The following is a 13149-nucleotide window of genomic DNA, read 5'->3' on the forward strand; positions in this document are numbered from 1 at the left end:
ACACAGTCCCTGGAGTCCCCAGAACACAGGAAGGAAGGGAGGGAGGGAGGGAAGGAGGGAGGGAGAAGAAAAGGAAAAGAAAAGAGACTTTGGAGTGACTCTGGTGCAAGGAGCCTAACTTGACAAAGATACAGCTGCAGACAAGGCATACAAGTGACTCAGTCTGAAGATGAAGGACTCCTGGTCTTAGTCTCAAACACCCAGCAGTGAAGGTGATGGCCCTCCCGGCTCACATTTCATGCTTCAATCTCCCCTGGAAGGAAGGCTGGGACCCAGCTAGTCTGTTCAGAAGATTCCAGAGGTTCCTGTTACTTCAACCAAACACCTAGTAAGGACTTAGTGAGGGCATGGACGGCCCTCCAAGGAGTCTTGGGCTGACTAGAAGGTAAATGCTCAATCCATGCTGAAGGGAAGAGGAGGTTTTATTTTACTTAAAGATTTATTTTTATTGGAAAGGAAGATCAAATTGACGGAGAGGAGACAGAGACAGCAAGCTCTTCCATCCACTGGTTCGCTCCTCAAATAGCTGAAATGGTCAGAGTTTAGTGGAACCGAAGCCAGGAGCCAGGAGCCAGGAGCCTCCTCCAGGTCTTCCATGTGGGTGCAGGAGCCTCTACTGCTTTCCCAGGCTGCAGTAGAGAGCTGAATGGAAAGTGGAGAAGTTGGGACACCAGAACTACGGGTGGAAGACTCACCTGCTGAGCCACTGCTGCAGCCCTTTCAAAGGCACTGTTCCTTGAAGGAGCACCATTTGCAAACAAGCATTGCCTTCTCAATGACGACCCCTTTGAAAATAAGTGCCCCGTGCCTCTTTGGAAAGGAAATACTGTGTGTATCAAATCCTCACTTTGCTCTAGTCTTGCCTGCTTCTGCACCCTATGAGCAGAGGCCCACTGCTCCTGTTCTAGAAAGCGATCTTTTCCAGGATACTTGGGCAGCAAGGACTCTTGGGAGCCAAAGCATCCCTCCACCCCCAGGAAGACAGTGAGTCTGTTTGCCTACAGGCCCTTTCAGAGCCTCAGTTTCCCACGCTCGGTGTCTCCATTTTGTGATGAAGCTGCTGCATGGGCAGCATCCCAACCCAGCATCAGGCCTTCCACAGCCCCTACCCACGAACACAGAGGACTGGAGGAGCAGAGGACACGACACTCAAGCAGGCTGCTCTGCTTCTGACAGGACACCGTGCAGCTTCACCTGTGAGCACACATGAGGATGGAGTAAAAACGTCACACCTTTCCTCATAGACACCACTAACCATGCAAAAGCCTGACACATAGAGGAATGCCTGTGTCCAACCTACCTGGCGGCTTGCCTCTGTTGAGCGCATCACCTAACAGAATTCTGGCCCCACAACTTCTGGAGCCTGCTGCATGGGGCTTAATGCAGCCAGAGGTTGCCGAGACCAAGAATACAACCATGGCCTTTACTCTGTCCCACACCCATTCCACAGACCATACTGCTTGGCAGCTTCCCTATCTGTTAACCCCACCACAAAACCTACTCATTCCCGCCTGCCAGTGAATGCCAGCTCCCTACTCCAAGACGTCCCAGCCTTCAGTTTTGCTTAAGCGACAGCCCAATACTGCCACCAAGCAGTGAGGTCCATGTTTGCACACCCAAGTCAGACAAAATGGACCTAATGCACCAATAAATGTATTATTTATTTATAAATTATATAAGTGTACAATTGTACAATATATTATGTACATTAGAAAACACACAAAAATAGAAATTTAAAAGGATGAGGATTAAATACAAATAATCATTTTTAACATTTTCTCAAAGGATCGACCATCTGTGTACCCTGGAGATGTACACAGCCCCACACCCAAAGCCACAGCCCTGAAACACAACAATAACCGCTATTATTTGGGTTTTTAGCTCAGGTTACAAGATAACATACAAGATTACATTTATTGTTTGTCTTTAAGTGTTGCAAAATAGCCCTAGCTTTAGGTCCCAATGTGTGACAATGCCTGGTGCTAATTTCTTGAAGACATAGTTGGACTAACCATGACACAGCTGGCAAAATGTCATATTACAGTTCACTAATTGTTTTACTTTAAGGCAGACTAAATGGGATTTTACAGAGCTGAGTCAAAGTGTGCAGGGAAAAACACTTTCAAAAAGGATTTAAAACAAAGGATTAGAATTTGTCTATATATATTTTTAAAGCTGAAAATTAAACAGCCCCAAACAATAATTCCTCTGCCCAAAATAGAAAGACATAAAGTAGCCAAGGCAAATGGATTAACACAGATTGCCACAGATCTGCCTGGCTCAGCACCAGGCTTCTTAACTCAAGCACTCCAATTTTGACAGCCCCTATATCCCATCACTAGCCGAGCACACAGAAGCTCAGAGAACAAGCAAATGAATAGCTTCTCTAAAAGTTTGGAAGGTGCTGAATTACATCCGACGTAAAAACTATTGCTAAAGCACACTCCAGGATATGGCTTTGATGGGTTGAAGCAAGTACTGAATCAATGTTTTGGCCAAGAACTGGCTCAGAGTCCTCTTTACAGTCCTCAAATCTGCCCCACCTCCAGCATCACACACACATTTCCACATCCTTTGCTGGTCTCCACCCACTCCTGCTTCTACCCGAGCGCCCCTTCCCACAAAGGGCTGGCACAGCAGGACTGCCCCCACCAACCCCCAGGACAAGCTGAGTGGAGTACAACAGAGCCCAAGATATTGCTCCACAGACTGCAGCTTACTTGGTGTGCCCAACCTTTAAAATTCACAAAAACCAAACATTTTAAAGGACTTAAAAACATCTGCTTAACTTTCGAGCTTGGAGATACGCACATGGAAAATCCCATGGAGCCTCAGTCAAGGTTTGCACTGCTGCCCTTCCAATGGCTTCTGAAGTGTTCTCATGGAGTCTCTATCTTCAGAGATACTGCCTCAACGTTTAGAGGTACATTCTACAGCTTAAGTTACTGACTTTCACATTCCACACACATACATTGGTCCCGTCTACATGCTTACCTAATCTGTTTACCTGGTAAGCTTCCAAGGGGTGAAATGCAAAATAAACCAGGGCAAATTAGGGAGCCCATTCCATAAACACAAGGGGGATGGGGTGTTCAGTACATGCTGGGGAAGGTCCCCAGCTGAAGGCCAGGCCTCTGCCTCCTGCAGCATGCCCAGTCCAGTTAAGGCAGTCAGCTGGGAAATGTGCATGCGCACGGGCACACACAGCGAGAGCAAAGGAAAACAGACTTGTGGCACTCAGCAAGGTCAAGATGATGCTGTTTCTGTGAGCACTGTGGTGTTTCTAAGTTGTATTATCAAGCAAGGTTCCAAAGGAATTTGATGGAAAATAGGATATCAAATTTAAAGTGAAAGAAACATTCGTGGTTTAAAAAAAATTTTTTTTTTTAATTTTCAAATTTTACTTCCAACTACAGCAGTAACAGAACACCAGTGGTAATTCTGCTTAGAAAGCAGCAACCTCTGCCACTGCCAAGGTCCCATGAGAGCATCCCAACATGCTTTGCTACAGAGATGTCAGAGCTGAGGATGTTAGCAGCAGCCCTGCGGCACGACAGGTGTGGCTTCCTCCTCGTTCAACAACACTAGTCAAAGTACTCATCTGGCCTGGGAGACGCATGCGCACATCCTGTAAGCACAGCATGTTCCCAGTTGCCCGAGAGGAGAGCAAACACCTCTCCTGTGCAGGCTTTCCTACAGCACACAGAAACAGCAGTGGCTTCAACAGTAACAAACAATATTGTTGAATTCTAAGTTGAAAAAGAATGGATTACTGTATTTATTGTCCTTTCTCTGAGAATAAAAAAAAAGACACACACTTTTATAAACGTAAAACGAGTCAAACTTCTATTTTATTGACAGAAGTCCAATATGAATACAAAAAAAAAATGCCTCCTCTGCATGTTTAATTTTTTTTCCCTTAAAACGCTTCTGATAGAGTCAGGTAGTTTAAAAGCTAAGAATGTAGTTCAGCTTTTATAGTAAACCTTTTGCAAAAGATTTAATAACATAAGCCACCAACATCAGAGAACGTATGGTCCCACACTTTTAAGCTGAAAGGTTATCAAAATAATTCTGATTTGCTGAGCAAGACTTAAAAAAATGTTTTAAGCCTTTTTTTTCATCTGATAACTCTGGGCAATTAAGAATAGGAAAAAGCCACAATGTAGCCCTCAGTATTATGTGGAATGTCAGAGAATGTGAACTTGCAACCCAGAAGGTTAAAATAAAAGGTTTTAAGCTATGTGTGGAGCTGTTATGAACAGTCTTAACCACCTGTAAAATATCAATAAAGGAATAACAGCGTTTACCAAGAGATCAAAACCTTGAGATGTTATTTAAAACATATTTGTGATGCTTACCATACTTCATTTACTAAAACTAAAGCTGAACAAACAAAAATTGCTCATAGATTATTTTTTAATGTAGCTTTACTTTTACTGGGACCATAAACTGATCAGGCAATACACAGCCCACGCTCTAGACAGTTACAACAACCAAGGATTTATTATCATCTGCAGATGAAGTAAATGCACCACCCCATACTTGCAGGCTTGAACAAGCTTTTTCAGATTGTGCCAAGGCATTCCCCACTGCCGGGCTGCTTTACCCGCCCAGGTCCAGGAGAGACACTAGCACTCCCCTCACATCAGCTATGTACTGTTTCAGCTTTATTAGACACATCCAAACCAGCAACAACTTGGCAAGTCTCTGCAAACACTGTGGTCCATTCAAAGTACTGCTTAGTCATCATCTTCCTCTTCCTCCTCCTCCTCTTCAAAGCTATCTTCAAAGCCCTCACTGTCCTCCTGGTCTTCGTCTCCTTCTATTGCTGTATCCCACTGCGGGTGATTCTCTGGCACAGGCTTAGCCTCATGAACTTCCAACTAAAAAATTAAATGTACATGTCAGAAATGTGTGGAGACAGGGGAATTATCTGGCTAAAAGAAGTTCTCTTTAATCATAGCAATTACAAATAAAGAGATTCTTAGGGGTGCAACACTAAATTTAACACACTCATTTAGGACAGATATTTTATCTCTAAATTTATTAACTTGTAAGTATTATAAAATTTATAATAGCTGGATATTTTCATTTTATACAAATTAATGTTTTGAAAGTATTTTTGTGGCAAAAAAGATTAGTCACTTTAAAATTGAGGTAAGAAAAAGTGACATCTCAATATAAGTTTTCTGCTAGAGAATAAAACTCATGTATTTTTCAGGCATATTTTGCAGCTAGCACTCTTGTTAAGTAACTTCTGAAGCTGAGGCTGGTGTTGTGGCATAGCACATAAAGCCAGCGCTGTGCTACCTGCAAGGCCGGCAGCCATAAAGACACCACCTACGGTGGCTGCTCCACTTCCGGTCCTAGGCCAGCAGCAAGGAGCCTGATGGAGCTTACACTGAAGAAACACTTTGTATTTTTACCTTTTAATTCCACTTTCCACAAACATTTTAAAGTCACCTTCCCACTCCTTCTTTACAACTTAAGTCTACTGTTGAAAGAACGTAAGATGACTTCCTTTTCCTTACATTATTCTTTATTTCAAAACTACAAGGCTTCCCTTGTACACTAAGCATTTATTAAGACAACTGTGTTCATCGAGAAGTCATGACTCTTACCTTCAATGGTTTAATTTGATCCAAACCCATATAGGAATCTGACCTCAGAAACACTGTATATTGGTAATTTCCAGGTTTGCCTGGTGCAGGAAACTTCAGTTCTACCTAAAATACAAAAACTAGTACTTAAAATTCTGTATTTAAGATGAAATAAAGGTTCAATCCTTAAATTCCTGGACTACAATATTTAGTAGCCAGATAATATAGAAAGATCTAGCAAATGTGAAAAAAAAAACACATAAGACACATTTTGCTGCATACTATATATACTGCAAAAAAAAAAATTAAGCAGATTTTGAGATTAATTTGTATGTCCTCTGTCAAGAAAGCATACCTATTGCTGTTATAAGCTGCTATCATGTTGATAATCTGACATAAAATAAAAACAAAATGCTGGAATTAACAATGATTGTATTAGAAAGTAGATAATCTGGGGCCAGCGCAGTGATGTAGCAAGTTAATCCTTCCCCTGTAGTGTTGGTACCCCATCTGGGTGCAAGTTCAAGGGTTCAAGTCCTGCAGGCCCCACTTCCCAACCCGCTTGTGCCCTGGGAAAGCAGCAGAGCATGGCCAAAAGCCTTGGGACCCTGCAACCGCATGGAAGACAGAAAAGAAGCTCCTGGCTTTGGATCAGCTCAGCTCTGGCCACTGCAGTGACCTGGGAAGTGTATCAGTAGGACAAGAATCACTTTCTTTGCCTTTTTTTTAAAAAATTAAAAAAAAAAAAAAAAAAGGAGATAATTTTTATGAAGTTCTGTTTATACTTGCACGTCACTCACAAAGAGTGTCAAGCACAAAGGGATACAATGCTTCACTGTATGTACTTTTATATGATATGTTGGAAAGCTTTTAGGCAAAATTTAAAAAGAAAAAAATTACATTGTTTTGTCAAGAAAATGCCTGAAGTTATTTTTAACATTAGGTGTCAAACAACACCAAGCTACTTTATTATTACATGTTTACCACTTGGTTATCCAACTTAATTTTTTTTTTAAGTAAAAAATTGGTATCAACTCTGGAAGTCAGCGTCTTGCCCTGCTTCACTGAAGATCTGATGAATAGCAACAGTCCAGCCACTGCATCTGCCATTCACACGCAGACCCGCACTGAGCTCCCAATGCCACTGCATCTGCCCAGGCCCCTGTGGACATCTGTATGGTAAACCAGTGGGTGAGAACGCTCTTGTGCCCTCCCTCTGCTCCAAAAGAAATCTTTTTTGTTTTTTTTTTAAAGATTTATTTGTTTTTATTGGAAAAGCAGATTTACAGGAACAACAGAGAAAGACTTCCATCTGCTGGTTTACTTCCCAAGTGGACAAAGTGGTTGGAGCTGAGCTGATTTTAAGCCAGGAGCTTCTTCCAGGTCTCCCTAATGCGGGTGTAGGGTCCCAAGGCTTTGGACTGTTTTCAACTGCCTTCCCAGGCCATAAGCAGGGAGCTGGTTGGGAAGTGGGACTACCGGGATTAGAACCGACGCCCATATGTGATCTCAGCACATTCAAAGCAAGGACTTTAGCTGCTAGGCTACAGTGGCAGGCCCTGTGTGCTGCCTTTTCTGGTAAGAAATTTTGTCTGCCTGGAATCAATGGACAAAAGGAAGGCTTTCTTTTTTTTCTTAAGATTTCATTGGGCCTTGCATAATAGCCTAGTGGGTAAATCTTTGCCTTACAGGCCAAGTGCAGTGGCCTAGCAGCTAAAGTCCTTGCCTTGAACGCGCTGGGATCCCATATGGGTGTTAATTCTAATCCTGGCAGCTCCATTGCCCATCCAGCTCCCTGTTTGTGGCCCGGGAAAGCAGTCAAGCACGGCCCAAGGCCTTGGGACCCTGCACCCGTATTAGGGAGACCCGAAAGAGGCTTCTGGCTTTGTATCGGTGTAGCTCTGGCCACTGTGGCTGCTTGGAAAGTGAACCATCAGATGGAAGATCTTTGTGTCTCTCCTCTTCTCTATACATCTGACTTTGCAATAAAAATAAATAAATCTTAAAAAAAAAAAGCAACATTAAAATCTGGTTGAGCAGTTCTAAGATATTTTAGGACAAAAGGTTCAATATTCAGCATTAATCCAGTGAGGACAATTAACATGTTTCTATAAAACATTCACTTCTACAATGGAGGAAGAGCTGTAGCACAATGGTGAGAAGTTGCACTTTGCTGACAATTACCTCCTCTGTATCTTTCAGCGTACACACATGATACGGCATAGATATTAGTGTCTGCTCCTTCCTGTCTGCAATATAAAGCCACCACCATTCTTGTTTTTCCTGGAAAGAACAGAAGAAAATGAGAAACTAGAGAGAATTACAGACATACAGTGTGGACTTACCTTATTTTAGACATTATTATGCTTGTTTTCTTCATCCTTGATACTTAACTAAATGAATAAAATGGTATTAACTATTTGCAGATTTACTGTCCATTCCCCAAAATAATTCTACACACGGTTTTTCTGGGGGGTGGGATTTCAATGACTTCTGAAAGCCTACTGCTGTGCCTCAATATTAATATCCCTGATTTCCCCTAAATTAGAAAATAGGTTCTAGCAGGCAGACTTTTCTAAAAGTAGTTAATACGTGAACTAGGAAGCTCATGTCCCATAGCTTAGTGCCAAGGTTCAAACTGGGTCCACTCCTAATTTCCTACAGTATCCAGGGAAGGAAGGAGTGACAGCTCAACAAGCTGGGTTCCAAGAGTGAGCCTGGTGGAGGAACTTGGGAAACTCCTGGTGGGCCTTAGCTCCCACTGGTGAGCACAGAAGTCAGAGCTGGGTGTTGGTCAGGTCAGGCAGAGTAGTGCCACCTGTTGGCAACTGTGAAGGTTGGTTCTGGAAAGGGGTGGACTGGGTAGGGCCAGACCAACCTTAGCCCAATGGCATGAGCCTGGCTGGAATGTGGGTCATGCCAGGCTAAGCTAACACATCTATCAGTTTGTTTGCAGGAGCCAGGGATGGGATCACTTGGGCAGGAGCTAGGCTACAGCACCCATCAGTAACAGCTGAGACTGGAGACAGGCCAAGACAAGCCAAGCTTCCAACATTTGATGGCAACGGCCAAGATAGGGGATGAGCTATGTGGAACTGGGTCAGAGCAACTACCAGCACACACCAGATCTGTGCCAGGAGCAGGCCTGGTTGGGGAGCTAATAGGATGCCCCTGTTAGGCTGTGTTTTCTACTGGTGAAACGTGAGAGCCAGTATGGGTTGGCAATCTGGGCTGGACTCCAGCACCCACTGGTGCTTGTGAAAACCAAGCTGGGTGTAGGAAGGGCTGGGATTGGTCTTGGCACTCATGAAATATGAGAGCTGTGTCTAGACATGGACCAGGTGTGGCTGGGCTGTAGCACTCAACAGTAAGAATGAGTATGGGCTGTTTAGGCAAGGCCATTATTCCTGCCAGGCAGAAGTGGACTAAGTCAGGCTGAGCCAAGAACCCACCAGTGTGCCGAGATTTGCCCATGGAAAATGACCTGATAGAGGAACTTGCGGAATCAGCTCTGTCAGGATGCAATCCCTGCCATCGAGCACAAGAACCAAGGCTAGCAGCAGCCCAGATCAAGCCAGGTTATGGTACTTGCTGGCAAACATGTGGGTCAGGTCTGGGAACAGGACAGTCTGGGCCAGTTCATAACACCCACTGGTGGATGTGACAACCGGAATCAGCCTCAGGACAAGCCAGGTTGGGGCACAACACTAGCAAGTTCACATAAGGGCCAAAACTGTCCTAGCTGGATTAGGTGCTAGCACCAACCAGCATGAGCTGCAACTGGGGGCAGACTGGGCCAAGTCAGGCACAACAGCTGCTGGCAAATGCCGAGGAAAAGCCAGTCATGCCAGACTGGGCCGCAACTCCCACCAGCATGTGTAAGACCCAGGGGTGAGGGATGGCAAGGGAGGATGTGAGGCTGCTGCTTCCACTGGTGTGTGTGTGAGAACTGGGATCAGGAGAACTCCAGGCAAGGATACACCTGTTGGCCTGCATGTGAAATGGGTTGGGGGGAGAGCCAGGCTGGACTAACCAACTGTACCCACTGGTGAAGGCTTAAGCCAGAGTTAAATGTGGGCTGATCAGGCTTTGCCACAGCATCAGCTAGCAAGTACTGGGGCTGGAGGCAAATTCTGTCAAGCTAGGCTGCAGAACCTCCTGGAGAGCATTAGTGCTGGGACTGGGAGCGGGCACAGCATGGAAACTACGGAAACCCCTCTGATGGGATACAACTCCCACTAGTGAGCATGAGAACTGGGGCTAGGGTGCACCTGGATGGAAAGCTGGTGGCACCCACCAGCATGAGTGTGGACTGAACAGTAGTGTTATTTGCACTGAGCTAAGCTTCAATGCCCACTGATATGTACAAGAGCTGAATGGGATGCAGGACAGACTGGACCAGCTAGCTACACATTTTGTCAAGAAGAGGAACCAGGACTAGGGGTAGGCGTAGAGGGGGTAACTGTGGATCAGTCAGAGTAGGTTGTAGCTTCCACTGGTGTACGCAAGGACAAAGTGTGTGGTGGGCAATGTGGGCTGGGCTGGGCTGGGCTGTAGTGTCCATTGGTTTATGTAAGAGATGGGGCTGGAGACAGAATTGACCCAGCAACTGCAACCATCACTGTGTGCATAGCCTGATGTGGGTAACAGACTGAACTGGACTCTGTACTGGCTAACACACACAAGAGTCAGGTCTGGGGTCACCCTAGATGAGAATTTTTGGGGGATCCCTTAAATGAACTACCGGACTAAGAGCTCCATTCATGGGGAGAATTGCAGGATCTGTGGTCTGATCATGCAATGCAAGTGTCAGAGCTAGACTTCCACAGTGTCTAAGATGGAGCAGTAGACGGCATACCCAGATGCCCAGATGTACATGAAGGATATGGCAGTCCACTGGATCCTGCAGAGGATATCTTGCACTATAGCAGAGAAAGGAGGGCAGAACAAACTGGTCAACTGCCCCAGCCAAATACTGACAGCAAGTATCTGGGCAAACAGAGACTCTAAGGTAGACTATGTCAGCCAATGGACCTTGTGAGGATTTCCTCATCCCTGGATCAGTTAGACTGGCAGCATTTCAGGATCGTCGAAACCACTTTGCAAGACTTTTGAGGCATGCTCCACATTGGGGACCTTGGGATGACAACGGGTGGCCATTTCCCATCCCTGGGTACTGAGGCAGTTGAGAGGCTAGGTGCGGCTTCTCCCATTATTTCTCCCCTTCCCCCAGAAATAGGAACAAGAAAAAAAAATAGCTAACAATGGTCCAGTCCCACCTACTTCCCCCTAATGCTCAGTCCTCTCCATCACAATTAACTATGTAAACATCCTTAAAGCTAACTTAAAAAAAAAGGATTTCCACTAATAATATGGTCGAAGGGAGTGAATGATCCATGAATGTTTCACTTATTAACTAAGCATGGTCTAAAACAAAATATTGTTACATGGGTACAAATGATTCAGCTCTGAGCATCCCATGGCACTTTCTAAACCAATCAATCAATTTGTTTGATTTGAGGATGTGTGATGATGGCAGACTTCATCTGCAATGGCAAAACATCCCTAACAGACAGGCTTGAGCTCAGGAAAAGAAAGATTAGCGTGTGCACTGAGTTGGAACCCCAGGCAGACTTCTGTCCAAATCAAAACAATAGTCACTTGGGATCAGGAGAACCACACTTAGGTAGCAATCTGTCTTCAGAAGCCTGCAGCTTCTCTGGACTGATATCCTCGCAGAAAAGCAGACCTATTCATAAACTCTGCTACCCAACCTGCCCGGGGAGCAGAGGGCTCTGTGGCAAAGCTGTAGAGCAGCCTGCAGAAAGTTGGCCTGTGTTGAGAAAACCAGTTCTTGGCCTCTGCTACAAACACAGAATCTCCCTCAAAAGCGAAATGTCAAGAGAATCACAAAGTAATTTGAAATACAAACAACAAAGGCTAGCAAACAGATGAGAAGTTTAGCCTGACACAGCCATAAAGTAAATAAGGACAAAGGAACAAATAGCACTGTAATTGCTCTCATTGCTACAACTGGGACTCAGTCACACTCAGCTCTTTCTCTACTTTATTCAGTCAAGAACACAGCTGGTCACACAGGCATGGGCTCTCCCAATGCATGGGCTGGAACTTCAACAGTGGGTCAGAGCCAAGTCTAGTGGCTTATATGGGATCCTCAAAGAGAAAATTCAGGATTCAGGATTTGGGGGGGAGGGGGTGTGGGAGGACATCCTATTTTAAACTTCAGCAGGGATAAGAGAGTCAAAACAGTCAAGGAATCAAAGGCAAAACATGTACTTGTCTAATGAAGACCCCTGCACTGCTGATGAGCACCATCAACAATACCAGGTAATCTGCTCAGAAAAAATAAGCATAGGAAACCACCTACACAATTTAAAAGTTAACAATTCCTCTTTTAAATAATACATTCACCAAAGAGAGCACATTTGCGTATCTGTACTCACAGGGCACAGAGGGAAGAGAGTGAAAGGAGCAAGGAGAACACCAGGCCATGTGGAACTCACCTCTGGAAAGTAGAGACTGTACACAGGGTGGGTTATCTTGGATTTGGTTTCCAGGAGCGCTCTCTCCTTCCGCTGTATACTTTGCTGAAGTTCTTGCCACTCCTAGTAAAGGACAAATCAAAAGTATCTGAAATGCTTTTTAACATGGTGAGGTGTTTTTAGCTGTACCTTTAGAGTGCTAATTAACAAGCTCACTCTGGCCAGCCTACATGCTCGGGTACTGGCATGGTTAGGCTGCAGGGAAGGGCCCTCTCCTACTCTCTCTCTCATTTTCCCCCAGAAACAGAAATAGAAAGAAAGATTGGAAGCAGTTGTCTCATCCCTTTCTGCCATTCTAAGACGCTTCCCATCCTAATCGGTGGTTTACTTGGGCATGCATTCTTCTCAACTAAACATCATCAAAAATAAAATAAATCTAATAATAGAGGGGAAAAAAAAGAAACAAACAAACACGTTCACTCTCACCAACCGCATGGATCATCTGTCCACTCAAACCTGGAATGCTTCTTTTTCATATAAGCCAAGTCCCAGCCCTTGGGCATGAACACCACGGCCATCCAGGAACAGACCCTGGCCCACTGTGTAGCTTCATCACTGCTTTCTCCTTGTAGTTTCATTCTGGCCATTTTAAACTTCCTATGTTTTCTGAATCTATGAAACTATCTCACCCTTCCTACACCCCAGTTGGACTTTTACCTCTCCCTTTCTCTGTTTAGCGATTTCCCTCTCTACCGGTCCAGGACCAGTGAAGAGCTCTACCATGGATGCGTGAGTAAAACCCACCCAGTCTCCTCTGGCCTTGGGTCTAGCCTGCTGATGCCCCGCTAGTGTAGACTCCATGTAGGAGCACAAACTGCTTCTTGCCACCTAATACAGTGCTTGAGATGTAATCGATAATGAGTAATTTTATTGATTACATTAGTGTATTTTTTGGCCATGTGAGGAAAGGAGTCTGTCAAAACCCTAGGAGTCACTTTTATTAACCCTTCTAAATAATCTCTTTTTGCCAAAGTGAGGTGAGG

General features: G+C 44.7%; 1 protein-coding gene across 1 annotated transcript in view; it reads right to left on the bottom strand.

Annotated features, from left to right (window-relative positions):
- Nucleotides 1-1639: 1639 nt before the first annotated feature.
- The window catches only part of SEC63 (SEC63 homolog, protein translocation regulator), a 69546-nt gene continuing 58036 nt past the window's right edge, over nt 1640-13149 (bottom strand). Inside the window, exons 18-21 of the mRNA XM_040983854.1 lie at nt 12128-12229; nt 7788-7886; nt 5625-5729; nt 1640-4886 (exon numbers count right to left, since the gene is read on the bottom strand). Coding sequence (XP_040839788.1) covers nt 4743-4886; nt 5625-5729; nt 7788-7886; nt 12128-12229 — 450 coding nt within the window. The 3' untranslated portion in view covers nt 1640-4742. The remainder of the gene's footprint in view (nt 4887-5624; nt 5730-7787; nt 7887-12127; nt 12230-13149) is intronic.

The sequence above is a fragment of the Ochotona curzoniae genome, unplaced genomic scaffold (genome assembly GCF_017591425.1).
Source record: "Ochotona curzoniae isolate NIBS_2020 unplaced genomic scaffold, NIBS_Ocur_1.0 contig_3819, whole genome shotgun sequence".
Lineage (NCBI taxonomy): Eukaryota > Metazoa > Chordata > Mammalia > Lagomorpha > Ochotonidae > Ochotona > Ochotona curzoniae.